General features: G+C 35.6%; 2 protein-coding genes and 1 long non-coding RNA gene across 17 annotated transcripts; 2 read left to right on the top strand and 1 right to left on the bottom strand.

Moving 5' to 3' along the window:
• Positions 1-273: 273 nt before the first annotated feature.
• Positions 274-7,062, bottom strand: LOC127071637 (vacuolar protein sorting-associated protein 54). Of its 4 annotated transcripts, none has more exons than XR_007785163.1 (14): positions 6,450-6,774; positions 5,846-6,224; positions 5,661-5,763; positions 5,421-5,584; positions 5,147-5,346; positions 4,894-5,079; positions 4,688-4,814; positions 4,329-4,583; positions 3,791-4,213; positions 3,435-3,715; positions 3,145-3,362; positions 2,832-3,048; positions 2,444-2,761; positions 274-526 (listed from the first exon to the last, which is right to left on the bottom strand). XR_007785163.1 is itself a non-coding variant. In XM_051011144.1 (14 exons), exons 2-14 carry the CDS (start codon positions 6,545-6,547, stop codon positions 2,500-2,502), a joined length of 2,913 nt encoding a protein of 970 aa, XP_050867101.1. In that variant the 5' UTR covers positions 6,548-6,716; positions 6,925-7,062; the 3' UTR covers positions 274-2,499. The 4 variants fall into 4 exon arrangements, 3 of the variants coding, with proteins under 3 accessions (XP_050867101.1, XP_050867100.1, XP_050867102.1); XM_051011144.1 differs by adding an exon at positions 6,925-7,062 and having other exon boundaries at positions 274-2,761; positions 6,450-6,716; XM_051011143.1 differs by having other exon boundaries at positions 274-2,761.
• A 140-nt stretch (positions 7,063-7,202) lies between these two features.
• Positions 7,203-9,746, top strand: LOC127071639 (protein TAPT1 homolog). Its single transcript, XM_051011149.1, has 7 exons — positions 7,203-7,438; positions 7,596-7,750; positions 7,818-7,915; positions 8,017-8,351; positions 8,484-8,581; positions 8,651-8,866; positions 8,973-9,746. The coding sequence occupies exons 1-7, from the start codon at positions 7,207-7,209 to the stop codon at positions 9,558-9,560; spliced, it is 1,722 nt and encodes a 573-aa protein (XP_050867106.1). The 5' UTR covers positions 7,203-7,206; the 3' UTR covers positions 9,561-9,746.
• A 1,500-nt stretch (positions 9,747-11,246) lies between these two features.
• On the top strand, positions 11,247-23,795 carry LOC127071642 (uncharacterized). 12 transcript variants are annotated; one of them, XR_007785167.1, is made up of 13 exons: positions 11,251-11,533; positions 11,717-11,871; positions 12,653-12,738; positions 12,911-13,061; positions 13,845-13,924; positions 14,007-14,826; positions 15,230-15,374; positions 15,716-16,535; positions 16,915-17,004; positions 17,202-17,287; positions 17,374-18,424; positions 18,518-23,464; positions 23,544-23,795. It is a non-coding gene; the product is annotated as an uncharacterized LOC127071642 (long non-coding RNA). The 12 variants fall into 12 exon arrangements; XR_007785169.1 differs by having other exon boundaries at positions 13,845-13,854; XR_007785168.1 differs by lacking the exon at positions 13,845-13,924 and adding an exon at positions 15,554-15,633.
• Positions 23,796-26,259: the final 2,464 nt, after the last annotated feature.

Below are 26,259 nucleotides of genomic sequence, written 5' to 3' on the forward strand. Positions count from 1 at the left end.
CTTCGATGTATCCATGACGACGAGGGAAAGCTAGTCATGTCGCATAGTTTGCATTTACGCGAATACACGAATGCATATTATCCGAAGAAAATCTATTTATGATCAAAGAATTATTTTCTAGTTAGAATTTAAATCGAGATCGAATCTACGATCGCTAAGACTATAATCATCGCATTTTCGAGTTTTTAAATAAATATAAAAGTAAAATTCTCGATTTAGAGAATTATAGAGAGTTGTAAACGCATTAAAATACATAAATAAAATAAATCGTAGTAGACTTTATACTATTCGTTTTTTTATATAGCCTTCGCAGTACATTATATAAGGTACATTTTATTACATGTAAATATTCCACCCTTGCTAGATAGAAACAACCGATTCGTACGTGCTATGGCCTAACGCAGATCATCAGTCTTGGTGAAGAAATCCATAAGGATATTTTTGAATGGTGACCAGCTTCGAATAGATCGTTTTTTCTTTTCTCATCAATTGATTCAAGAAAAATTCCCTTCGCAGCTAAATGATACTTTGTACATAAAATTCAATATTTATAAACTTTCTTTGCATAAAATAAAATACAATCAATTGCTTCATTTATTTCTTTGATTCATTAATTTTTGTATATACACATCCGATTATACGAAGGAGACAATGGAATGTATGACTCGCAATTGGCGATTAGCATCTACTCGAAGAAGCATTACAATAAGAATAATTGAATTCGCTGGTATATTTGTATATAAATAAAAGATACGTCTTTTTAGATATTGCGTGGTAATTAAAAACCTTCATAAATATTTGAAACATTTTCGAGCACGAGCGTAATAAAAATAACACGTGTAGTCAATCGATCTTTCTTAACACCAATCACTATAAATAAAATTAAAAGCACGATATTGTGTATGTTTCTCTATTCGCTATACGAATCCAAAAATACAATAACCACTGAAAATCTATTGTTAGTTAATTCAGCGAATAACTTGGACAATGAATAATCCCTTGTTAATGTAAGATCTCTTCGTATTTGTTACAATGAAAATTGTATTCACAAAAATATTATACGAAAATAACGTTTTAAGGATGTATTAAATATTATCTTCCTTTAGAATTTAATGTAATGTATGATAGTTCGAACGGTTAGCAACAAGTACCGAGAAAAAATCGGTTTGATTATATATTTATAAGTATACAGATTTATAAATGAACATCTCAGAAGCATCATGACACAAATTTTTAAATTTGTTAATACTTTTCATATATACTTTTAGGAAATGTTCGTTCGAAAACAACGTACTTTATCTTGCCCATTAAGTACATAGATAGTATACGTATAATTTACAATTTAGTGCCTAGCCCTTGGTCCATCTACAGCACAATCAATCTTATTTATAATCTTAATTATAATAAATTAAATTGTGACATTACGTCCTGGGAATGAACATAATGCAGAGATAATTGAATTAAATAGAAGGTGCTTTCTTTAATTGAAATCGAACTTGAGACATTAAACTTGAGAATCATTACCAAAAGAATACTATGAAAAAATTATACGCGAATTATCTAAAGATTCTTATAATAATGTTAAATGCTTACTCTTAATAAATACTTTTTTTTTTTTTCTTTTTTATATTTTCCTTCCAGATATTGCACACAAATACTAAAAAACGAAAACAGGCAAGACACCATACATTAGCATTTTTATAATCATAATAATTTTTATATAATAATAATGATGATGATGATGATTATGATGATGATAACAGACAAGAAAAGACTTAGAAATAATCATATTGACAATATCAACACGTTGATTGTATCTTTTTTCCCTTTTTCTTTTTATATAAATATTATTATTTGATTAAAAAAATTGTATATTCAGTCCTAAATCAGGGCAATAATTTATTATTCGATGGAAAAATGAGAATGCTTATAGGCGGATATTTAACGATACTTGTTACTATTTATATCTTCCGATCTACACAATATTTTGTTTTATATTTGTCCTATGACACAATGCTTTGAACACTATGGTAGGTAGAAATGCTTAACAGACATAAAATATGTATAATCAAATCTACCATTAAAACTACTTCTTTAATACGAGAATATAAACAGCGAATGTCGTGAACATCATTTTTAAAAACTATGATTATTTGTATTGTTTTATTTAGTCGTGTCTTTAAGATAGTTCATCATTTCATTCATTCATAAAATTGTTGCTTATCATTTTTATGAGCATAAATTAAAGAGAATAGTAATTCGTCTTCTACAACCCTTGAAAAATACACTGAACATAGTTCTTTTTAGTATAAGATAGTTAAGTGCAAAAGTGAAAAAGTTCAGTGCAAGCAATATTTCATTATCACCTCCATATAATTGATGTTTTTCAGATATATTAATTCTGTAATTTGTATGGAGGAAGACAATTGTACAAATTAGTCACCTTTTTCTATAGTATTTCAATGCTTCTATTATGCAATATATTACACGCTCTGCATGTTATCTAGTCCATATATCACTCATCCAATCATCATTTAATTCTTCGCTTGGTAAAACCTTCAATTTTCTTAATGCTTCAAGATAAAACGTCAGTTCTAAAGTAACCACCCCATGTTGTGGACCACCATTATTCACTATATTCATTTTTACTAATTGCTCCCTAAGTTTTTCTTTAAATGACGTATTTACCGTACGATAAAGTGATTCGACTTCAGTCGGTGGTAAAATCCCAGAGACAGCTTCATGAAGCTTTATGAGATAACTGTAAATAAGAAATGATAACAAATTGTATTGATAAACAATGTACAACCTGTTGCCTTTATTGAATTTACCTAGAAATATTTCTAAATGATTTCGATGGTACAGGTGGCCTTGCATTCCATTTTGATATTTGACCTCCTAGCAAATTGTCAACAATAGTTAAAATTTTTCCTTCAATCTCTCTTATATGGGCCCTTATATCCCTTTCTACGCTATCTAATAATGCCACTCCACCACTTACGCTTGGCATACCTACAACTCCGCGGCTAGGATTTTGTTCAACAAGCTCTAGATATGAAGGATTAAATTTAATTAAATTATAATTACAGTAAATTAAATATTGCTAAAATTAAAGACCGTTACTATTATTATTCACCCTCGTACCTTGAAAATGTTTTTTAATATATGGCATAAACCACAAAATAAGTTTCAGACTACGTGCCGCCAATACAAGAATTGTACTTGTTATAGTTTTTAAGCCTGCAACTTGCATCGCCCCAGCACCCAAAACAAGTTGACAACACCGAGAATTATAATGCCGTAATAATTCTGCTAATTGCCGTCCAATAGTTCCTGACAATGCTACTAACTCACTGCTAGTTCTATAAATATATGACATTATGAATTATATATTTATTATAATATTTATTTGTTAAAAAAAATCATAGACTTACCTGCAATATTCGTGTATCATTTGTATCAGCATTAAAGCAGTAGCGACAACTGCAAATCTTTCTTCTCCTACTATAATAAACGATTCTGTAATATCATTTTTTACCTCATCATCGCGTTTCAATGGGCCACGGGGAAATTTATTTTCTTGATAAATGTATGTTACCAACGATTGAAATTCTGGTGGAACATCAGCTTGTTTCCATCTTTCTGATTCTAATAAGAGAGTAAGTCTTGTTTTACGTTCTGTATGGAATTTTTGTACAAACTTGCTTGCTTGTGCCTTCAAAAAATATTAGCAGTTTTGTATATCGTAATAATTATAGAAAGAAAACGATCTATTTAAAAAATCTTCTACCTTAAATGCAGATCGCAATGCAGTACACTGTTTACCACAAAATTTTTCACATACTTCTGTAAATTCTTCTACTATATTTGCTAACTGACAAACTTGAGTTGTCGTCGCTCTATCACTTAACCAAGATGTTTTTTCAATTGGAGTATGATTTTCCTTATCTTCAATCTTATTTAATGAACTTTCAGGTATATTATCTTTCTCATTTTGCAACTTATCTTTTTCATTTGTACCTGCGGAAAGCAGATTTCCCAGACGTTCATGGCAGTAATCACAGACAGATATAAGCATATCAGTGAGTTTTGTAGTTACACGAACATGTTCATCTTGTGTCAACAAACGATCAGGCATAGATTCATCGTATGAACCATCGACTGTACGTCCAGCAGATAGGTCTGCAGTGTCACGCATTACATCATGAACAGCCTATATCAAATAAATAAATAAATAAACAAGTAAATAGACACGCACACACGCGTATATCCTAATTACAATGTAATATTATTTGTAAAGATATTCTTACATTCTAAAAATATCTTACCTTAACGCGCACTAGCAACTTTGTAAGAGAATATATTGTACTGTGAAGCAAGGTCAACCTTTCTGCATGGGAAAGACCACCTACTTCAAGAGCTGCTGCTTGTTGATCACTGCAACAATCGCTTGCTGCAAGAGCTTCTATAACTCTTTGCTTTGTTATAGCTCTCACAGTAGTCACAGCCTCCTCTTTGTAAGTATCCACAAAGTGAAAATGTTTTTGACGCAGTAGTCCAGAAATGATGGAAACAAGTTTATCCTGTTCGTTGAGGATGTACAAATGATCTCACTGGGAAGATGGACGATAGATTGTTTGCTACTCACTAAAGCTAAAATACTTTTTGAAAAGTAATATGTACTTACTGCATCCAACACAATATCTTCTTCGCCTAATGGTCTATTCAAATCTGCGGTAGCATATTTTTGGAATTCTGTTGTAAGCATTTTATCGACAAGTTTTTCCATTTCTGTTAATTGAGAACTCAAATGCCTGAAGATAAACTGAATTAAAATGATATTTAAACTTAATATAAATTGAATAAATATAAAAGTTATGTCATAATGTTCACCGAAAACTATGCACTCCATTTAATTCTTGCAGTAAAATCTCTTGTGTCGTAGATATAAGATCCAATGCTGCGACATAGTCTGGTGTAGAAAGTAATAATTGTATCATTGGTTGGCTTTGATGTACAGTTGCCATCAGTTTCAATTTTTCATGTACTAAAAATCGATTCGTCCGAGCTCTTTCCAATCTAATAGAAAAAATACAAAATTTAAAATCCCAATACTGGGATAAAATGCAGAAAAATTTTTACTTACTGCAAAACTCTCAGAGAATCTTTGACTAGATATTTGTCAACTTGGTGGATGTTTTCTCTTAACGCTTTTAATACAGTGATAGTTTGAGACAGCTGCTCCATTAAAGCGTCATGAGAGGTCATTGCATTAAAGAATGCTTGAGATTTAGAGGCTACCTGTTCTGCTATTCTAACTTCTACAGTATCTAAATAGTGAGTTAGCTGAAATAACATTTTATAATTATAAAGTATTTGTCATCTATTTATATACACGTAATTAGAATTTATCAGTTCACCTTCTCTTGCATCTGTTTAACATGCGACACTACGTTGTATTCCTTATCTAGTAGGCCATCCTTCGCAAATGGAAATACAGCTTCGAAATTTTCTCTTTGTGAAAGATCTAAATTTGGTGTTAAAAATATTTTTGGAATATTTGATAAATCAAATTGACTTCGATCTGAAATATATACGATAATGTATAATGTACAAATATACAATAATGCATTTTTATAGATCGAAAGTATTTTAGTTACCCAGTGATTTAACTCTTTTTAAATTTGGTAAATTCTGTAATAATTCATTTGGAGTAGTTGGTCTGGTCACACTACAAATCATCCGTGAGTGTTTACGGTATCTCTACAAATAAAGACAAAAAATTAATCTACAATACGGTTATGTCAAATAACACAAAGTTCAAATGAAAATTTTTTTTGCTTACACGTGTAATTTTTTTCAAATATATTTCAAAGTGATGCATAGTAACTTCGGGAAGATAAGGACTTTTTGGAATGTCCACTTTTTCTACAAACCCATCGCCCCATGTACGAGTAAAGAAATTACTTTGTTTTCCTTTAAATGGATCATTTAACACTGCAGGTAGATTTTGTATAGCCGAATAAACGGTCCAAGTTGTGCCAGGCTCTAGCAACTGACCATTACTTTTACGTTGGTGCTGCATCGTTGCATGCTTTGTTGCATGGGCTACATAATCTTTATCCGAAACACCTTCCACTGGAAGACTAGTACATACTCCATTATAACCATACAAACACACATATGATCCACCTTCTCTAGAACAATGTTGATCTCTCAAGTGTCTAAAAATATATAAATGCAAATTATTGCAAATACTAAGTAAAAAGAAACACGAATTGATATGGAAAAAGAATTATTATTATAATAACAAAATCTATGTAAAATAAAAATGTTAAAAATATATATTACAAACATGAATGGACAGTATTTAATCATATGTGAAATAACGTAATAAATATATTATAATAACAGATAACGTCAAAAGGACATTGGACAAATGGACCCACCTAATAAAATCTTGAATGTGTTTAAACGTGAGGTTAGTACAATATTCACATACTAAAATCGTAGACACCGATTCGGATGTCACTACGATTTTCGCCATTTTACATCTATCGTCTTAACTAATCTGTTTAACATCGCCGTGATTAATTTCTTGCTTTATGTCATCGAACGCTCTTCACCGACATTATACATACGTATAACTATTTAACGTATGCAGTACACGTCCTCAGTTACATACGTTTCACGCGAATACGTTTCAAGTTGTCCAACTGAAAAACACGATTATCGTAATACTCCAACTATTGGTTCGCTCGTTCTCTCTCCCTCTTCCTCTCCCAACCCTCCCCTTCCCGCTCACCAACACTCTCTCTTACTCACTCGAATGAAAAAGACAAACATGCCGATAATGTTTATCAGAGCAAGACAAGCAATGCAAATATATATGTATGTATGATAAGTTTCAATAACAAAACTTACTAAACGTTAGGGTTCTGCCATTTACACGTCATGCTCTATGTTATCGACAATTCACCAGAAATAATAGCAGCAATCATAGAACTTATGAAAGTGTTTCTCGATTACAATTCGCTTAAATTCGATTGAACTCGATCGTTTAATTTTTTTTTTCTTTTTTTTTTTTTTTAAATAATTAACACAGAAAAACAATAATGCACAATATCAGTATATATATCCGTACATCTATCGTGAACGTTCCGTAATATACGATTTCCATGGCAAAACGCTGTCTACTTTGAGGTTATGAATGATTTGACAACTACGTCGACACTGTACTTGAGAGAATATAAATCAAAGAATATGGACAGCGAACAAGAGAATACACTAAAACTGGAAGGTTATGCAGATAGAAAATACATTAGATTTCAAGGTCTTAAAAAAACTCCCAAATGTCCAAGCAATCGTATTGAAAGTTTAGATACAAATCAGACCGATTCGCAACAATTCAATAATCAAGATATTACGAGAAAAAAAGGTACTGTACGGATACACCATATAAAGTATTTGAAGGAGCGTTGTAATAATTACAAATATTATAAACATTTTTGTATCGAAACATAATAAATTACGTTCGTACATGTAATAAGAATAAAATGTTTTATCATAATAACATTTTTCGATCGTATTACTAGGTGTGTCTTTGATACAATTTGTACAGACAGAATTAACCAGAGGATATCAATTGGAATATGACGAAGAAAGATTTTCTGCAAGAAGAGAAAAGATTTATTCGTTTATGAAAATTCCTAGAGAAGTTGAAAAATTCATGATTTATGGCTTTCTTCAGGTACAGAATGATGTTCCACAAATTGTTTAATATAAATTAAGTGCAAGTAATAACATCTATTTTACAGTGTGCAGATTCATTTTTATTTGTCTATACATTTTTACCATTAAGATTTATTATGGCATTATGGGCTGTAGCTACAAGACCCCTTTGGCATTGTTTGGGGTAGATATACATATCTTTTTTATTTATAAATAATTCCGTACAAATGCATTATTCTATATTACAAATACCAAATAAATGTCGTTATCCTGATCAATTTGCAGAAGTAAGAAACTTCGTGCCAAAAGAAAAGAAAGACTTTTGAGGCCAGCTGAAGTGTGTGATTTATTGAAGGGGGTGGTAGTACTAGGTTGCTGGGCAGCCACGTGGAAAGTGGACACATCAATGATGTATCATGTAGTTAAAAGTCAATCAGTAATAAAATTATATATTTTTTATAATATGTTAGAAGTAGGAGATCGACTTTTTAGTGCATTTGGTCAAGATACAATAGATGCATTACTTTGGACTGCCACAGAACCACGTTCTCGGACACGATCAACTCGTTCTCAACACTTGGGAACATTGCCACATCTCCTGTTTGCTCTTGCTTATGTGTGTATCCTTCTTATAATACTGATTCAAAACAAATAATAAGATATATTTTATATCATAATACATTCTTGTATTTTCTGTGATGTAAAAAAATTCTATGATGATACCTTGACTAAATTTTTTATTACGCATACAGTGCTGCATAGTATACTGGTGCTGTTCCAAGCAACTACTTTAAATGTAGCTATAAATAGCAGCAACAAAGCTCTTCTTACAATAATGATGTCTAATAACGTAAGTTACCTGTAAATATTTATTCCCTTTAAAAATAATTTATATAAATAAAATGAATATTGCTTTCAGTTTGTCGAATTAAAAGGTTCTGTTTTCAAGAAATTTGACAAGAATAATTTGTTTCAATTATCTTGTGCCGATGTCAGGGAGCGTTTTCACTTAACCATGTTACTGTTAGCAGTTACACTGCAAACAATGAAGGAGTATGCATGGCGAGCTGATAGGTTAATTGTGCTACTACCTGATTGCGTAATGTTGCTATTAGCAGAAGTTCTTGTTGACTGGGTTTGTATATAAAATATGATTATGATACATGAAATATATATGTACATATATTTTCTACTCATTTATTCATCTAGAACTAATATAAATACCATGTTTGTGTGTAAAGGTAAAGCATGCATTCATCACTCGTTTTAACGAGCTAAGCTCAACTGTCTATAGGGATTACACAGTTAGTTTGGCTTATGATATGGCTCAAACGAGACAAAAAACAGCATTTTCTGATCCATCGGATTTGATAGCTCGGAGAATGGGCTTTATCCCATTACCCCTTAGTGTTGCTATGGGCAGAGTACTATGTACAACTTTAACACCATCTGCAAGACCAGCAAATTTCATTTTGTTAATATTAGCATATCTCATACTTGTAGCTTTACGTATATTAAACAGTCTAATTATCTTGGGTAGAGCATGTGATTTAATATCTTCGCATGCACATTCAAATAAAAATGAGATGGGTGAAGAAACACTGATTCAGAATTTCAATAAATCAAGTGCAGATATAAAAGATCCAAATTTGGCAACAGCTATATTTTCAAATAGTGCTGTCAGTTTGAACAATGTATGTCTTAACGATGCTCTACTTAAATCAGATGATACAGACGAGCTGGACAGATCTGAGGACAACTCGGCTAAAGTTGCGTCACCAGTTAAAAACTTTTTAAGAAGTGGAAGTGAACCTTTACTTCCTCAATGACAGCTTTTCTTAGTATAATTGTAGCTCAAAACTTTTTTGTTCGTAAATAATATAAATAGCTGTGTATACATATATGTAGACATACTTATGTGTGTGTACATGTTATTCTCAGGTTTTTTATGATATGAATTAAATATAAGTATTTAAAAAAAATAGAAAAAGGAATAAAATTCGAAGGTACTTTAATACATATTATTTTATTATAGATCCAAATAATGTTTATCCTATCTTATTTATTATATTCGTAACAATTATTTTATTGTTACAAACTATAATATCCCGTACTTAAGGCTATTCATCAACTCTGGTTTACGCCGACAATGAGAACAGACGTAATTTTTGACCTGATTTTGATAAACGAGGTCTCATTTCAAAGACGAGGGACCCCGCTTTTTCGAATTTTTGAAAAACCTTTATTTTTTTATCGAAAGATACCGTGTTAAAAAATTGTGTTTTTCGAGAAAAATTTATGCACGCGAATAGTTTATGCATCTTCAAAAAAGTATTATTCAGGAGATTAAAGTAAGACTAAAAAAAAGGGGACAACAATATTGGTACGATAATATTTGTGATATTGATTAAACGGTTGAACGTATCTTGAAACTTTATTCTATTTTAATTTAACGCCTTACTTTTATGCATAAGCTATTGTCGAAAAAACATTTGTTGACACGATTTTTTCAAAGAAAATGAAGCTTTTCGAAAGTTCGAAAAGGTTTAATCTTCATCCTTAAAATGATCTCGTTTGTTAAAATAATTAAAAAATTATGCCTGTACTCATTATTAGCGCAACTATCATAAAACAATGAGTGATGGATAGCCTTAACCTTAAATAATTTATAATTTCAATTATTTTATATTCGTTTGGACAATGTATGGTGTATATGTAGTATATCTAACCAGAAATAACTAATATATAACATAATATAATAATAATAATAATCTAACTAATCTTTAAACAATAGTACACACAATCGCGAGATATTCATTACACGTGTTTTGATAAAAAATTTCACATCTGTTCTTTCATGGACCTTTTTCCACCACTTCGTCACGCTTTACTGCTTTTTCATATCGATTTCTTTTTATATGAATTTATCTTTATTTTGTATAAATTTAATATCGTTCCTCTTATAAACTTCTTTTTTCATTTGTTAACACTCTTTATGCTGTTAAATGTTTTATTAAAATAGCCTTAAATTAAAATTCCAATAATTTATAAATTTGATCCCGCGTTTTTCGTCTACATGTACTGTCAACAAAAACGGACCTTTCAACGAATCGGATGGTTACTCTCTCTTTCTAAAAGCAGAAACTTCAAAATTAATACTTTCCTCGTACTACATCGAAGATAAAATACATTTATATGAAAAATAATTGTATGCGGGCGCACGGACATTTTCCTTACAAATATATTTTCACGTTTACGAGCTTTATTTCTACAGATATCAAATCGAAATGATTAATTTTCACAGTCTGATGCAGCAAGATATCCGTTTAGATAGTTTTTAATTTCGTATATCATATTTTTAACGTTTCCATATTATTATACAAACAGATCGAAACAACAAACACGTGGGGAAGCCATTGTAAAGATGACGTAACGCGTACGCGGGACGGTCCATAGCTTCCTTCCTGCCGCTTAATCCGCCATTCCGAATTAGTTCGTGGCACGCGTCGCAATCGAGCTTCGTCCTCTCGTTAATTGCAGTTAATTAGAATATTTTATCCAACGTACGCTCTAATTTTGTATATCGATCGAACGTCGAAAACGCTATTTCCACGGGTGAATTTATTAACATCGATCACGCTCAACTACGAAATATATTCTGCTGCGTTCCTTAACCTAACAACCATACAAGCCATCGTTATTTTCGATTATACAATGGAAGAACTACGACGTTTGCATTTTCGTCATCAATTTTACTTATTTACAATGAGAAATGATGTTGGACACACGACAACGACGACTGGTAAGCATTAGTTGAAAAACATTGTTATTTATTATCGTTGCAATCTTTACGTGAACGTTTAGTTATACAGGCGTCAAATCGAAATGATTAATTTTCACAGTTCGGTATAGCAAGATATCCGTTTAGATAGTTTTTAACTTCGTATATCATATTTTTAACGTTCCGATATTTTCATACAAATAGATCGAAACTTTACAAGCACGTGGGGAAGCCATTGGAAAGATGACGTAATATGTACGTACGACGGTCCACATCTTTCTTGCTGCCGCTTACTCCGCCATTCTGAATTATTTCGTGGCGTTTGTCGCAAGCCAGCTTCGTCCTCTCGTTGACTGCAGGTAATTAGAATATTTTATTTAACGTGCGTCATTATTTTATATAGCGATTGAATGCAGAAAACACGATTTGAGCGGATAAAATTTGTTAACACCGATCGCGCTCAACTGCGAATTGTAAATTATCGTCCTACCTTCCTTAACCTAACATAAACGTGTAAACAATCGTTCTTTGCGGTTATACAATAGAAGAGCTACGACTTTCGGATTTTCGTCATCAATTTTACTTATTTACAATAATAAATGGTGTTCGACATATAACGACGACTGGTAAGCGTTAGTTGAAAAAGATTATTATTTCTCGTCGCAATAGTCGCTACATGAACGTTTAGTTATACAGGCGTCAAATTGAAACGAATAATTTTTACAGTTTGGTGTAACAAGATATCCGTTTAGATAGTTTTTAACTTCGTATATCATATTATAAACGTTTCGATATTCTCATACAAATAGATCGAAACAACAAACACGCGGGGAAGCCATTGGAAAGATGACGTAATGCGTACGCGCGACGGTCCATAGCTTCCTTCCTGCCGCCTAATCCGCCATTTCAAATCGTTTCGTGGCACGCGTCGCAACAGAGCTTCGTCCGTTCGTTAATTGCAGTTAATTAGAATAGTTTATTCAACGTGTACCATTATTTTACATACCGATCGAACGTCGAAAAAGCGATATCCGCGGGTAAATTTATTAACATCGATCACGCTCGACTACGAAATATAACTTATTCTACCGCGTTCCTTAACCTAACAACCATACAAGCCATCGTTACTTTTGATTATAGAATGGGAGAGGTACGACGTCTGGATTTTCGTCTTCAATTTTACTTATTTACAATGAGAAATGGTGTTGGACACACGACGACGAGTGGTAAGCATTAGTCGAAAAAGGTTCTTATTTATTATCGCTGTAATCCTTACTCGAACATTTTATCAAATCGTAACGATTAATTTTCATAATTTTATGTAGCAAGATATCCGTTTCGATAGTTTTTAACTTCGTATATCATATTTTTAACGTTTTGATATTTCTATACAAATAGATCGAAACAACAAGCACGTGGGGAAGCCATTGCAAAGCTGACGTAACGCGCATGCTCGACGATACAGCTTCCTTGTTGCCGCTTAATCCGCCATTCTGAATCAGTTCGTGGCACGTGTCCCAACCAAGCTTCGTCCTCTCGTTAATTGCAGGTAATTAAAATATTTTATTTAACGTGCACCATTATTTTATATACCGATCGAATGCCGAAAACGCGATTTTTCCGATAAAATTTGTTAACATCGGTCGCGCCCAACTGCGAATCGTAAATTGTACCGCGTTCCTTAACCTAACATAACCATATAAGCAATCGTTATTTACGATCGTACAACGGAAGAGTTACGACGTTCGCATTTTCCTCATCAATTTTACTTATTTACAATAATAAATGGTGTACGACACACAACGACGACTGGTAAGCGTTAGTTGAAAAAGATTATTATTTCTCGTCGCAATAGTCGCTACATGAACGTTTAGTTATACAGGCGTCAAATTGAAACGAATAATTTTTACAGTTTGGTGTAACAAGATATCCGTTTAGATAGTTTTTAACTTCGTATATCATATTTTTAACGTTTCGATATTCTCATACAAATAGATCGAAACAACAAACACGCGGGGAAGCCATTGGAATGATGACGTATGCATACGCGCGACGGTCCATAGCTTCCTTCCTGCCGCTTAATCCGCCATTCTAAATTGTCTCGTGCTAAGCGTTGCACTCGAGCTTCGTCCTCTCGTTAATTAGAATTATTAGTTAATTAGAATATTTTATCTAACGTTCACTCAGATTTTATATAGCGACGAATACCAAAAATGCGATTTTCGCGAGTGAATTTATTAATAACGATCACGCTCAATTGCGAAATATAACTTATTCTACTGCGTTCCTTAACCTAACATAATCATCTAAGCCATCGTTCTTTCGATTATAGAATGGAAGAGGTACGATGTCCGGATTATCAATTTTACTTACGTACAATAAGAAGTGATATTCGAAACAGGACGACGAGTGGTGCGCAGTAGTTAAGAAATATTGCTATTGTCACTGTAATCTTTTTGGGAACGTTTAGTTAATTCTATATTTACCTTTTCAGGGCGTAGATTCTGTAAATTTGTTCGTCAGCGTTAACAACACAGTGTGGCCCATGTTCCTAGAAAGAAGCAAGATTGATTTGGCTAGAGTTCAACAAAGTAGACGTCTTCCGTTTAAGTTTATACATTCATTCTTCGATTAAGCAGTGTTCTTTCAGCGAAACTTCTTTTAGTAATTTGCCGTCAGAGTATATTTTTTGTTCGATTGTACATTTTTTGGGAAGTGCGTTTTATATACGTGGAATAGTTGATAATTCGGAATTCATTCAAATTGATTAACGTTGATGTAACATTATTTTTTTAATTTTACATTAGTGGATTTTACATGGATTCTTTCAACCTTTATCGTCGTCATGTGATTAATAATCGACATCATCAGGATAGGGAGGAGTTGTGCACGGTCGTCACCGCGCAGTTGAATCTTTCTAGACGCAACCCACTTTTTATCGAGCACTTGTTTATGGTCGAGATTTGTCTCGTACCATTTTCTGTGCATTTACGCTGGTTGCTCTGCCTTCGTCCAGCATTATAAAATAACCGAGGACATTCTACTCTCCTCCTTATTTTTTAGACCTGCTTCAGATGTCGTTAATTGATCTCACGTCGAGGACGATCGATGGGAAAATCTATGTACGCGAACGCGCATAATCTAAATTATTTTAACGAGTTGTCGTCCGTCTTGGAATATCACTGCGAAATAAAAATTGTAGACTTTTCGTTGATAGTACATGACAGAACGAATACTGCTTAAATCACGGAGTGGATGTATCATTCGACGGATCGTTTTCTGATTGCTGTAATGCGGTTGACAGTTCTTTAGCCGTAAGATATTTTTGAATTATTCATACTTTTACTGCAGCTGTATTTCGTTTTGTATTCTACAGTTTATTTTATTGTGGGTTTCTCAGAAAACCGATCTCTTAATTTCATTTTTTTTTCTTTTTTTCAACCATTAATAGTGCACACCTGCACTCTACTTAGATATGATCTTAGAAGAAATTCTACAAGATATTGTATAGAAATGATCTAGGAGAAATATGTAATTGCATGCAGGCTTATGTACATTTTCCTTAAAAATATAGTTTTCACGCTTAGGAGCTTTATTTTGAGAGATATTAAATTGAAACGATTAATTTTCATAGTATGGAGTAGTCGGATATCAATTTAGATAGTTTTTAAATTCGTATATCATATTTTTAATGTTCCGATATTTTCGTACAAATAGATCGAAATGTTACAAGCACGTGGGGAAGCCATTGCAAAGGTGACGTAATGCGCAAGCGCAGCGGTCCACAGCCTCCTTGCTGCCTCAGAATCCACCATTTTGAATAATGATTGGCACGTGTTATGACCAAGCTTTTTTCTTGCAGGTAATTAGAATATTTTATCTAACGTACGCTCTAATTTTATGTACCGATCGAATGTCGAAAACGCGATTTCCACAAGTGAATTTATTAACATCGATCACGTTCAATTGCGAAATATAACTTATTCTACTGCGTTCCTTAACCTAACATAATCATCTAAGCCATCGTTCTTTCGATTATAGGATGGAAGAGGTACGATGTTCGGAGTATCAATTTTACTTACGTACAATAAGAAGTGATATTCGATACAGGACGACGAGTGGTGCGCAGTAGTTAAAAAATATTGCTATTGTCACTGTAATCTTTTTGGGAACGTTTAGTTAATTCTATATTTACCTTTTCAGGGCGTAGATTCTGTAAATTTGTTCGTCAGCGTTAACAACACAGTGTGGCCCATGTTCCTAGAAAGAAGCAAGATTGATTTGGCTAGAGTTCAACAAAGTAGACGTCTTCCGTTTAAGTTTATACATTCATTCTTCGATTAAGCAGTGTTCTTTCAGCGAAACTTCTTTTAGTAATTTGCCGTCAGAGTATATTTTTTGTTCGATTGTACATTTTTTGGGAAGTGCGTTTTATATACGTGGAATAGTTGATAATTCGGAATTCATTCAAATTGATTAACGTTGATGTAACATTATTTCTTTAATTTTACATTAGTGGATTTTATATGGATTCTTTCAGCCTTCATCGTCGTCATGTGATTAATAATCGACATCATCAGGATAGGGAGGAGTTGTGCACGGTCGTCACCGCGCAGTTGAATCTTTCTAGACGCAACCCACTTTTTATCGAGCACTTGTTTATGGTCGAGATTTGTCTCGTACCATTTTCTGTGCATTTACGCTGGTTGCTCTGCCTTCGTCCAGCATTATAAAATAACCGAGGACATTCTACTCTCCTCCTTATTTTTTAGACCTGCTTCAGATGTCGTTAATTGATCTCACGTCGAGGACGATCGATGGGAAAATCTATGTACGCGAACGCGCTTAATCTACATTATTTTAACGAGTCGTCGTCCGTCTTGGAATATCACTGCGAAATAAAAATTGTAGACTTTTCGTTGATAGTACATGACAGAACGAATACTGCTTAAATCATGGAGTGGATGTATCATTCGACGGATCGTTTGCTGATTGCTGTAATGCGGTTGACAGTTCTTTAGCCGTAAGATATTTTTGAATTATTCATACTTTTACTGCAGCTGTATTTCGTTTTGTATTCTACAGTTTATTTTATTGTGGGTTTCTCAGAAAACCGATCTTCTTAATTTCATTCTTTTTTTTTTTCTTTTTTTCTTTTTTTCGACCATTAATAGTGCAGATCTGCGTTCTACTTAGATATGATCTTAGAAGAAATTCTACAAGATATTATATAGAAATGATCTAGGAGAAATATGTAATTGCATGCAGGCTTATGTACATTTTCCTTAAAAATATAGTTTTCACGCTTAGGAGCTTTATTTTGAGAGATATTAAATTGAAAAATTTATATCATATTTTTAATATTCCGATATTTTCGTACAAATGGATCGAAATGTTACAAGCATGTGGGGAAGCCATTGCAAAGGTGACGTAATGCGCAAGCGCGGCGGTCCACAGCCCCCTTACTGCCTCAGAATCCTCGTTGATTGCAGGTAATTAGAATATTTTATTTAACTATGTTATACACTCCTATGTTACACTCTTATGTTATATACCGCTAGAATATCGAAAACAATTTTCGCTGGTAAATTTATTAACATCGATCACGCTCAATTACGAAATATAACATATTTTACTACGTTTCTTAACGTAACATAACCATCTAAGTCATCGTTACTTTCAATTATAGAATGGAAGAGGTAGGACGTCCAGATTTTCGTCATCAATTTTACTTATTTACAATAATAAATGGTGTTCGACACACAACAACGACTGGTAAGCGTTAGTTGAAAAAAATAGTTATTTATTGTCACTATAATATTTTCGAGAACGTTTACTTAATTCTATATCTACTTTTTCAGGATGTAGACGTGATTTCTTTCGTTATTGTTGACATTACATCGTGGCTAGTTTTCTTAAAAATAAGCAAGATGAATTTAGTTACATTCGAACAGAATTGACATCTTGACAGTACGAACGCTACTTAAATCGTGGAAGGAAGCGTTCCTTGATCTAACAACCAGCTAAGGAATCATTATTTTCGATGATAGAAAGAAAGAAGTATGAAGTTCAAAATTTTCGTCATCAGTTTTACTTATCTATGATAAGCAATGGTATTGGACACAGGACGACAACTGATAAGCAATAGTTGACATATATTATTATTTATTTTCACGTTACCCTTTACGATAACGTTTAGCTAATTCTACATTTATTTTTTCAGGGTATAGGCATTGCGATTTCGTCCGTTATTGTTAACAATGCATCGTGGTCCGTGTTCCTTGAAATAAGCATGGTGAATTTAGTTACAGTCGAACAGAATTGACATCTGTTTACACATTCATTCTTCGATTAAACAGTGTTCTGTTAACGATACTTTTACATCGGAGTATATTTTTCTTCCGATTGCATTTTTCATTTAATATACATCGAGTAGCTGATAATTCAAAGTTTATTCAAGTTGGATAACGTTATCGTAACTTCATTCATTTAATCGATGAAAAAATCTATGTAAGCGAACGCGTCTTAAATAACACTATTTCAACGAATCATATGGTCTCTCTTGAAATATCGCTGCGAAATAGAAACGATAGGCTTTTCGTCGATAGTATACGACAGAACGAACACTGCTTAAATCGAAATATATGTGTTAATTGGGTCGTGGATTCCCGGATAGCAGTTCCTAAGTATCACGCTCGTTAGAGCAAGATGGTTCTTTATTCTCTTGTCTGATGAGGAATACTTAACATTTTGATATTTTTATTATAACACTATTTTTATTAACTTTGTTAATTTTTTTTTTTTTTTCTTTTAGGAAGCCTATGTTGTAATTTCGTTCTACTGTTTGGATACGGATAAAAGAACAATTCAACGCTCTAGTTGGAAATGGTCTTTGTAAAATTGCGACTCACGGTTAGCATTGTTTAATGATATTTTAGTATTTTTTATCGCCATGTACTTTATTATAGGTTTCAATACTGCATTTTTATTATTTTCCTAAAATAGGAAAGCCTCCTTCCTCTAGGATCTATCATGAATATGAAGATGAGAAAGGAAAGGAAAGGAGCCAGGAAGATGCGATGGAAGCAATAACGAAGGATGGAATCTTGAAGAATCTTCCATTGGATTAAAATCAGCAGGAAAACAACGCTTCCTTCATTTTACCGAACCGAAAGAAGACTCGCCTCTCCTTCGTGCGTATAGCTTCTTTAAATCTGTTTAAGCTCCAACGTTCTACGTAATTCTCGGCGATTTTGCGCACCCCTAAGCGTTTCTGCGATACCCTGAGCGTTTCTGCGATACCCTGAGCGTTTCTGCGTGACACCCTGAGCGTTTCTGCGATACCCTGAGCGTTTCTGCGACACCCTGAGCGTTTCTGCGACACCCTGAGCGTTTCTGCGACACCCTGAGCGTTTCTGCGACACCCTGAGCGTTTCTGCGACACCCTGAGCGTTTCTGCGACACCCTGAGCGTTTCTGCGACACCCCTGAGCGTTTCTGCGACACCCCTGAGCGTTTCTGCGACACCCCTGAGCGTTTCTGCGACACCCCTGAGCGTTTCTGCGACACCCCTGAGCGTTTCTGCGACACCCCTGAGCGTTTCTGCGACACCCCTGAGCGTTTCTGCGACACCCCTGAGCGTTTCTGCGACACCCCTGAGCGATCTTGCATGATACCCTAAGCGTTTCTGCGATACTACCTTGAGCGTACCTTGGATACCCTAAGCGATCTTGCATGATACCCTGAGCGTTTCTGCGACACCCTCAGCGTACCTGCGCAATCCCTAACGTCGTATTCTGTTTAATTCTCAGCGTTTTGCGTAACCACCAGCATTTCAAACGATTCCCCTGCTTTAGTCTTGCGCATAATTGCGATGTTTTACGAAAAATTACAAGATAGAAACAAATTTGTTAGAATCATTGTTATAATATTGTTGGAGTTTATAGAGCGTTGAAAAAAAGAAACTTCAATTGGAAGGTAGTACATCAGTTGATTTTTTCTTTCCGGAATGTTAACATAAAATTGTTTTATACTTCACAAGATATTACGTGCGGTGCAACGTTTAAGCGGTTGTATTATTGTTTAAATCTTATTTTATATCGACCAATCGTATATTATAGATTCTTTAAATAATTGTAAAGTGATAGAAAGCATACATAAACTTGGGTGCGTTAAGAAAACTATTATTGAAGTATAATTTTATATCGAACAAACGTATATTGTAAACCGTTTAAATAATTGTATAGTGATAAGAAGCGTATATAAACAATGGTGCGTTGAGAAAAATATTTAAATATAATTTTAACTCGAGTAAACGTATAGTATAGAATGTTCAAATAATTAGTTAAACTAATAGAAAGTATACATAAATTCTGATGCGTTGAGAGAATTATCGTTTAATTATAATTTTATACCGAACAAACGTATATTGTAAAATTGTTTAAATAATTGTAAAGTGATAGAAAGCATACATAAATTTGATGCGTTAAGAGAATTTTAGACCACCGTTGGGCGTATCGAAAACCGTCGTCCAGTATTTATCCGTAACAAGAAACATCTTTTTAGACAATTCTTAGGATATCGCGTGACCCCAGCTTCGCGAATAATTGAAATGCTCATATACTAAAAAAGAAAAAATATTTTTATCATTGTAGTAAGAAAGCGTCGAAAAAAAAAAAGTTTAAATAGAAGGCAGTATGTAAGCAGATTTCTGTTCTGCGAAACGTTCGATTAAAATTATTTTCTACGTACTACGAGCGGTATAAAGCCTGAGCGGCGGGGTTGTATTCTGTAAATATTAGTTTGATACTACCGAGCGTACATATGTAGCGTACATTGCTTAAATGATTGTAAAACGACAAAAAATAAAAATGATCTAGGTTTAGCGCGGTTCAACGCGGTCCAACGCGTGTACCGGAAATTTTAGGGCATTGTAGAGCGTTTCAACTACCGTGAATCCATTCGTGCGTAATTAAGCGTGTTGCGTAATTCCGAACAGATTGGCGTAACCCTTAGAAATATTGCGTAAACCCCTAACCCTTATTTTGGTAAATTCTCTGGCTCTGCCAGACGCAACCCAGCAATTTCGCCCACTACGTGGTTTGGCGTAAGTATCCATTTGTCAAAGTATGGGTTTTTTTTTACACGTAAGTTCTGTCGATTTTTCGCAACGTCCAACGTGGACACCCAGAATGTTGTCTTTCTCAGGTTATCTGCAACCTCGAAGTTATTTATTTACCTACATACTATCGAGATAACTGAAACGATGGTACTTTTTGCATAATGTTAAGGGCATTCCGTCGTTTTGAACGAATGCGCGTAACCAGCAGTTTTTTTTTGTATGAAGCCCACCGTATCTATATAATCCTTACAGATTTTGTGTAAACCTTGGCGTGTATTCAGCCGAACTTTTGTGGTCTAACTTCGGTGTAATCCAGACGCGACCCAACGATTTGCAGTAAGTATTTTTTTCACTTAATGCCTTTATTTTCGTTCCGTAATTCTACGCGTGTTGCGTAAATTGCATAGTATCTGCACCCCGCGGCTCATTTTCCTAGATACCAGCGAAGTTATTTAAACTGCGGCATTTTTTTTTTCATAGTTCGGGATATTTTCGTTTTATCCGAAGAATCCGCGTTTTTATATAGCCTAACGTTTCTGTGTAAACCGTGGCGTGTATTTAGCTTCATTTTAGCGTGTCTACTTAACTCTAACGTTTCCACATTATCACTGAGTTATCGACCGTATTTTTTTTTTACGTGATCTCTTCGTCGCGTAATTCTTCGCGTATATTGTAATTTGGAGGGTATTTAGAACCCTAGCTTATTTTCCATGATATTAGATGGGTTACTTACCCGACAGAATATTTGCATAGTCCCAGGGGTACTCCTTCCGATGAATCGTTGCAATGTCTAACTTTTTTTTTTTTACAACGCCAAGCGATTTTGCGAAACGTTTGCACGATGTGAAAGCCCTAGTGTAACGTAGCGTAACGTATTTTTACATAACGATCCCGAGATTTGTCGAAAGTACTTCTTTTTTCATAATGCTTGTTGGAGGTTTTTCTTTTTGACATTCTTAACAGTTTCGTTATTCGTAGAATACTCTAAGTAGCTTATTTTCGTAGATACTAGCTAGGTTACTGAAACGACAGCATTTTTCTTTTTTTTTCTTTTTTATAATTCGTGGGGGACTCGTTAGATCCGACGAATCTGCGTAAATACTAGGGTTTTACTCGTAGATGACCGTGTACTTTCATGTGTATCTGCAACTATCAGCTTATTAATCGAAGATATTACCGAGGTTATATGATCGACTGCATTTATTTTGCATAATCTGTGGGGCACTCGCGTTATTTCCGAAGAATCTGCGTAAATACTAGGGTTTTCAGGGAATGCGGCGTTTCTGTGTAATCCTTGTAGATTTGGCGTCGGTAATAGGGCGTATTTAGGTAGCCTCCGAGAATGCGGCGTAATCCGATTGTTTTCGCGTTACCACCCTGTGATTTCGCGTAAGTACTTTCATTTGTACGTAATACTTGTGTAAATTCCTGTCGGTTTTCGATAACTCGTAGATGACCGTGTAGTTCCCGTGTATTTACAACTGTCGGCTTATTAATCGAAGATATTACCGAGGTTATATGATCGACTGCATTTTTTTTTTTGCATAATCTGTGGGGCACTCCCGTTATTTCCGACGAATCTGCGTAAATACTAGGGTTTTCAGGAAATGCAGCGTTTCTGTGTAATCCTTGTAGATTTGGCGTCGGTAATAGGGCGTATTTAGGTAGCCTCCGAGAATGCAGCGTAATCCGATTGTTTCCGCATTACCACCCTGTGATTTCGCGTAAGTACTTTCATTTGTACGTAATACTTGTGTAAATTCCTGTCGGTTTTCGATAACTCGTAGATGACCGTGTAGTTCCCGTGTATTTACAACTGTCGGCTTATTAATCGAAGATATTACCGAGGTTATATGATCGACTGCATTTTTTTTTTTTGCATAATCTGAGGGGCACTCGCGTTATTTCCGACGAATCTGCGTAAATATTAGGGTTTTCAGGAAATGCAGCGTTTCTGTGTAATCCTTGTAGATTTGGCGTCGGTAATAGGGCGTATTTAGGTGGCCTCCGAGAATGCGGCGTAATCCAATTGTTTCCGCATTACCACCCTGTGATTTCGCGTAAGTACTTGCCTTTGTACGTAATACTTGTGTAAATTCCTGTCGGTTTTCGATAACTCGTAGATGACCGTGTAGTTCCCGTGTATTTACAACTGTCGGCTTATTAATCGAAGATATTACCGAGGTTATTTTATCGACTGCATTTTTTTTTTGCATAATCCGCGGGGCACTCGTTATATCCGACGAATTTGCGTAACTACTAGCATTTTCATAAAGTCGGGCATTTCTGCGTAACCTACAGATTTTACAAAAATCTAAGTACGCAATCTACAGCGTGGGACATAACCCCACTGTCTTCGCTTTACCATCAGGTGATTAGAAGTATTTGTCCGTTTTCTTTTTAGGTAATCCCTCCTTTTTTCAATAATTCCTAACGTACCGACGTAGTTCCTAGGTTTATCAGCAATACCCTGGTTATTTTCTTAGATACTAGCGAGGTTACTTAAACGACATTTTTGTCCTCCGAGCTTTCTCCGTAATCTTATTTTTTTCCGCATAACCATCTCGTGATTTCGCTCAAGTATATTGTTTTTCCGTAATGGATGTCGATTTTTCCTAACTCCTAGATGACCGTGTAATTTCCAGGATATCTGTAACGATCAGCTTATTAATTCTAGATATTAACGAGGTTATTTAGTCGATAGCATTTTTGAATAGTCCCTGAGGCGGTTGCATTATTTACGTAGACTATACGAACTACCAGCATCTTTATAAAGCTCATCGTTTCTGGGTAACCCTTACAGATTTTGGCTTATCCGACTGGCGATTTGAAGTAAGTATTTGTGCTTTATTTTTTATTCTTATGTAATATCTGTCTTCAATAATTATTAATATACCGACGTAATTTCTAGGTTATCCGTAGTACCCATCTTATTTCCCTAGATTCTAGAGAGGTTACTTAAACGACAACATCGTTGCATAATCCCAGGGGCATATTCGTTATTTCCTACGAATCAAGTAACGACCAGCGTCTTCATAAAGTGCAGCATTTCTGTATATTCTCATAGATTTGTCGTCAATCCCAGAACGTATTTAGGTGGCCTCCGAGCGTCAGGCGTAACGTCATAGTGTCTGCATAAGCGAATAAATTTGTTTTTACCTAATGCTTGTCAAAATGCTTGTCGATTTTGCATAATTCCTAGATGTCCGTGTAATTTCCACGGTATCTTCATCCACCAACTTACTAATCCTAGATATTAACGTAGTTATTTAATAAACAGCAATTAGCATAGTCCGTGGGGCGTTTGCGTTATTATCGAAAAATCGGCGTAACCACCAGCATTTCCATAAAGCTCGTTTCTATGTAACCCTTACAAATTTTGCAAAAATTCTAGTACGTATTGTGGTGTTTACAGTGGTTCGACGTAATTCCACAGTAATCGCATAAAAACCATCCAGTGATATGAAGTAATTATTTTTCTTATGTTCCTCTCTCTTAGGTAATCGATTGGTTTTTCCTGTTTATCTGTAATGCCCAGCTTATTTTTCTAAATATTACGTAGAATCGATAAATGACAACATATTTGCATAATCCCAGGGGCACCGCCATATGGGTGTGAACGTAAGTGTGTACGTACGAATGAGAGCGTAAAGTGCCTCTACCGGCCATTTTCTAAAACAGGTAGCAGGCCTCCGTAATTTCCGTGTAATCAGTCTCAGACTGATATTACTGTATAATATTTGTTTCATTTTATTGTATACTATTTGCCTGATTTTATTGTATAATATTTGTCTCATTTTAATATATACTATTTGTATAATTTTATTGCATGATATTTGTGTGATTTTATTATATAATATTAAACAGAGGGGAAAGTATAAGTAGACATCAGAATTTGAATGTTTGTGATCGATCATTTATACGACGCCTTTGAATAATCGTCTAAAAAGAAAACGGTTACATCAAGCTTGCGTCTTTATTGAATAAGAGACACGACTGAGCTTCAATGACATTCCGCCTGCAGTACGTCTGATTTGCGTTCAGTATTCTATCAGACTTCCTTCTGTTTCATGTTAAATTATGCGGCATAAGCTGTGGAAAGATTGTAAAAGAGACGTATAAGAACTGTATGAGAGTTGTGCAAAAGTTGTGTGAGATGTCCAAAATGTGTGTAAAAGTTGTGTGAGACTTACATAAAAGGTGCGTACAACTTGTGAAAAAATTCTGTAAAAGTTGTAGAAAAAGTATTATCTGAAGGTTGTGTCTGAGGTTGTGTCTGAGGTTGTGTCTGAAGGTTGTGTTTGAAGGTTGGGTCTGAGGTTGTGTCTGCAGGTTGTGTCTGAAGGTAGTGTCTGAAGGTTGGGTCTGAGGTTGCGTCTGAAGGTTGTGTCCGAAGGTTGCGTCCGAAGGTTGGGTCTGAGGTTGTGTCTGCAGGTTGTGTCTGAAGGTAGTGTCTGAAGGTTGGGTCTGAGGTTGCGTCTGAAGGTTGTGTCCGAAGGTTGCGTCCGAAGGTTGTGTCTGAGGTTGCGTCTGAAGGTTGTGTCTGAAGGTTGTGTCTGAAGGTTGTGTCCGAGGTTGCGTCTGAAGGTTGTGTCTGAAGGTTGTGTCTGAAGGTTGTGTCCGAGGTTGTGTCTGAAGGTTGTGTCTGAAGGTTGTGTCTGAGGTTGTGTCTGAAGGTTGTGTCCGGGGTTGTGTCTGAAGGTTGTGTCTGAAGGTTGTGTCCGAGGTTGTGTCTGAAGGTTGTGTCCGGGGTTGTGTCCGAGGTTGTGTCCGGGGTTGTGACTGAAGGTTTTTTCTGCAGAGCAGGTTGCGTCTGGGTTGCGTTTGGGTTGCGTCTGGGTTGCGTCTGGGTTGCGTCTGGGTTGCGTCTGGGTTGCGTCTGGGTTGCGTCTGGGTTGCGTCTGGGTTGCGTCTGGGTTGCGTCTGGGTTGCGTCTGGGTTGCGTCTGGGTTGCGTCTGGGTTGCGTCTGGGTTGCGTCTGGGTTGCGTCTGGGTTGCGTCTGGGTTGCGTCTGGGTTGCGTCTGGGTTGCGTCTGGGTTGCGTCTGGGTTGCGTCTGGGTTGCGTCTGGGTTGCGTCTGGGTTGCGTCTGGGTTGCGTCTGGGTTGCGTCTGGGTTGCGTCTGGGTTGCGTCTGGGTTGCGTCTGGGTTGCGTCTGGGTTGCGTCTGGGTTGCGTCTGGGTTGCGTCTGGGTTGCGTCTGGGTTGCGTCTGGGTTGCGTCTGGGTTGCGTCTGGGTTGCGTCTGGGTTGCGTCTGGGTTGCGTCTGGGTTGCGTCTGGGTTGCGTCTGGGTTGCGTCTGGGTTGCGTCTGGGTTGCGTCTGGGTTGCGTCTGGGTTGCGTCTGGGTTGCGTCTGGGTTGCGTCTGGGTTGCGTCTGGGTTGCGTCTGGGTTGCGTCTGGGTTGCGTCTGGGTTGCGTCTGGGTTGCGTCTGGGTTGCGTCTGGGTTGCGTCTGGGTTGCGTCTGGGTTGCGTCTGGGTTGCGTCTGGGTTGCGTCTGGGTTGCGTCTGGGTTGCGTCTGGGTTGCGTCTGGGTTGCGTCTGGGTTGCGTCTGGGTTGCGTCTGGGTTGCGTCTGGGTTGCGTCTGGGTTGCGTCTGGGTTGCGTCTGGGTTGCGTCTGGGTTGCGT

Source organism: Vespula vulgaris, chromosome 22 (genome assembly GCF_905475345.1).
Source record: "Vespula vulgaris chromosome 22, iyVesVulg1.1, whole genome shotgun sequence".
NCBI lineage: Eukaryota > Metazoa > Arthropoda > Insecta > Hymenoptera > Vespidae > Vespula > Vespula vulgaris.

Bases quoted from the DNA above. Each gene is read 5' to 3' on its own strand.
- LOC127071639 (XM_051011149.1), top strand. From the start codon at position 7,207: ATGAATGATTTGACAACTACGTCGACACTGTACTTGAGAGAATATAAA. The intron at 7,916-8,016 runs GTAGATATACAT...ATCAATTTGCAG, and splicing joins CCCCTTTGGCATTGTTTGGG to AAGTAAGAAACTTCGTGCCA. The intron at 8,582-8,650 runs GTAAGTTACCTG...TATTGCTTTCAG, and splicing joins CAATAATGATGTCTAATAAC to TTTGTCGAATTAAAAGGTTC.
- LOC127071637 (XM_051011144.1), bottom strand. From the start codon at position 6,547: ATGGCGAAAATCGTAGTGACATCCGAATCGGTGTCTACGATTTTAGTA. The intron at 4,584-4,687 runs GTAAGTACATAT...CTCAACGAACAG, and splicing joins AAGATATTGTGTTGGATGCA to GATAAACTTGTTTCCATCAT. The intron at 4,214-4,328 runs GTAAGATATTTT...TATTTGATATAG, and splicing joins AGTTGCTAGTGCGCGTTAAG to GCTGTTCATGATGTAATGCG.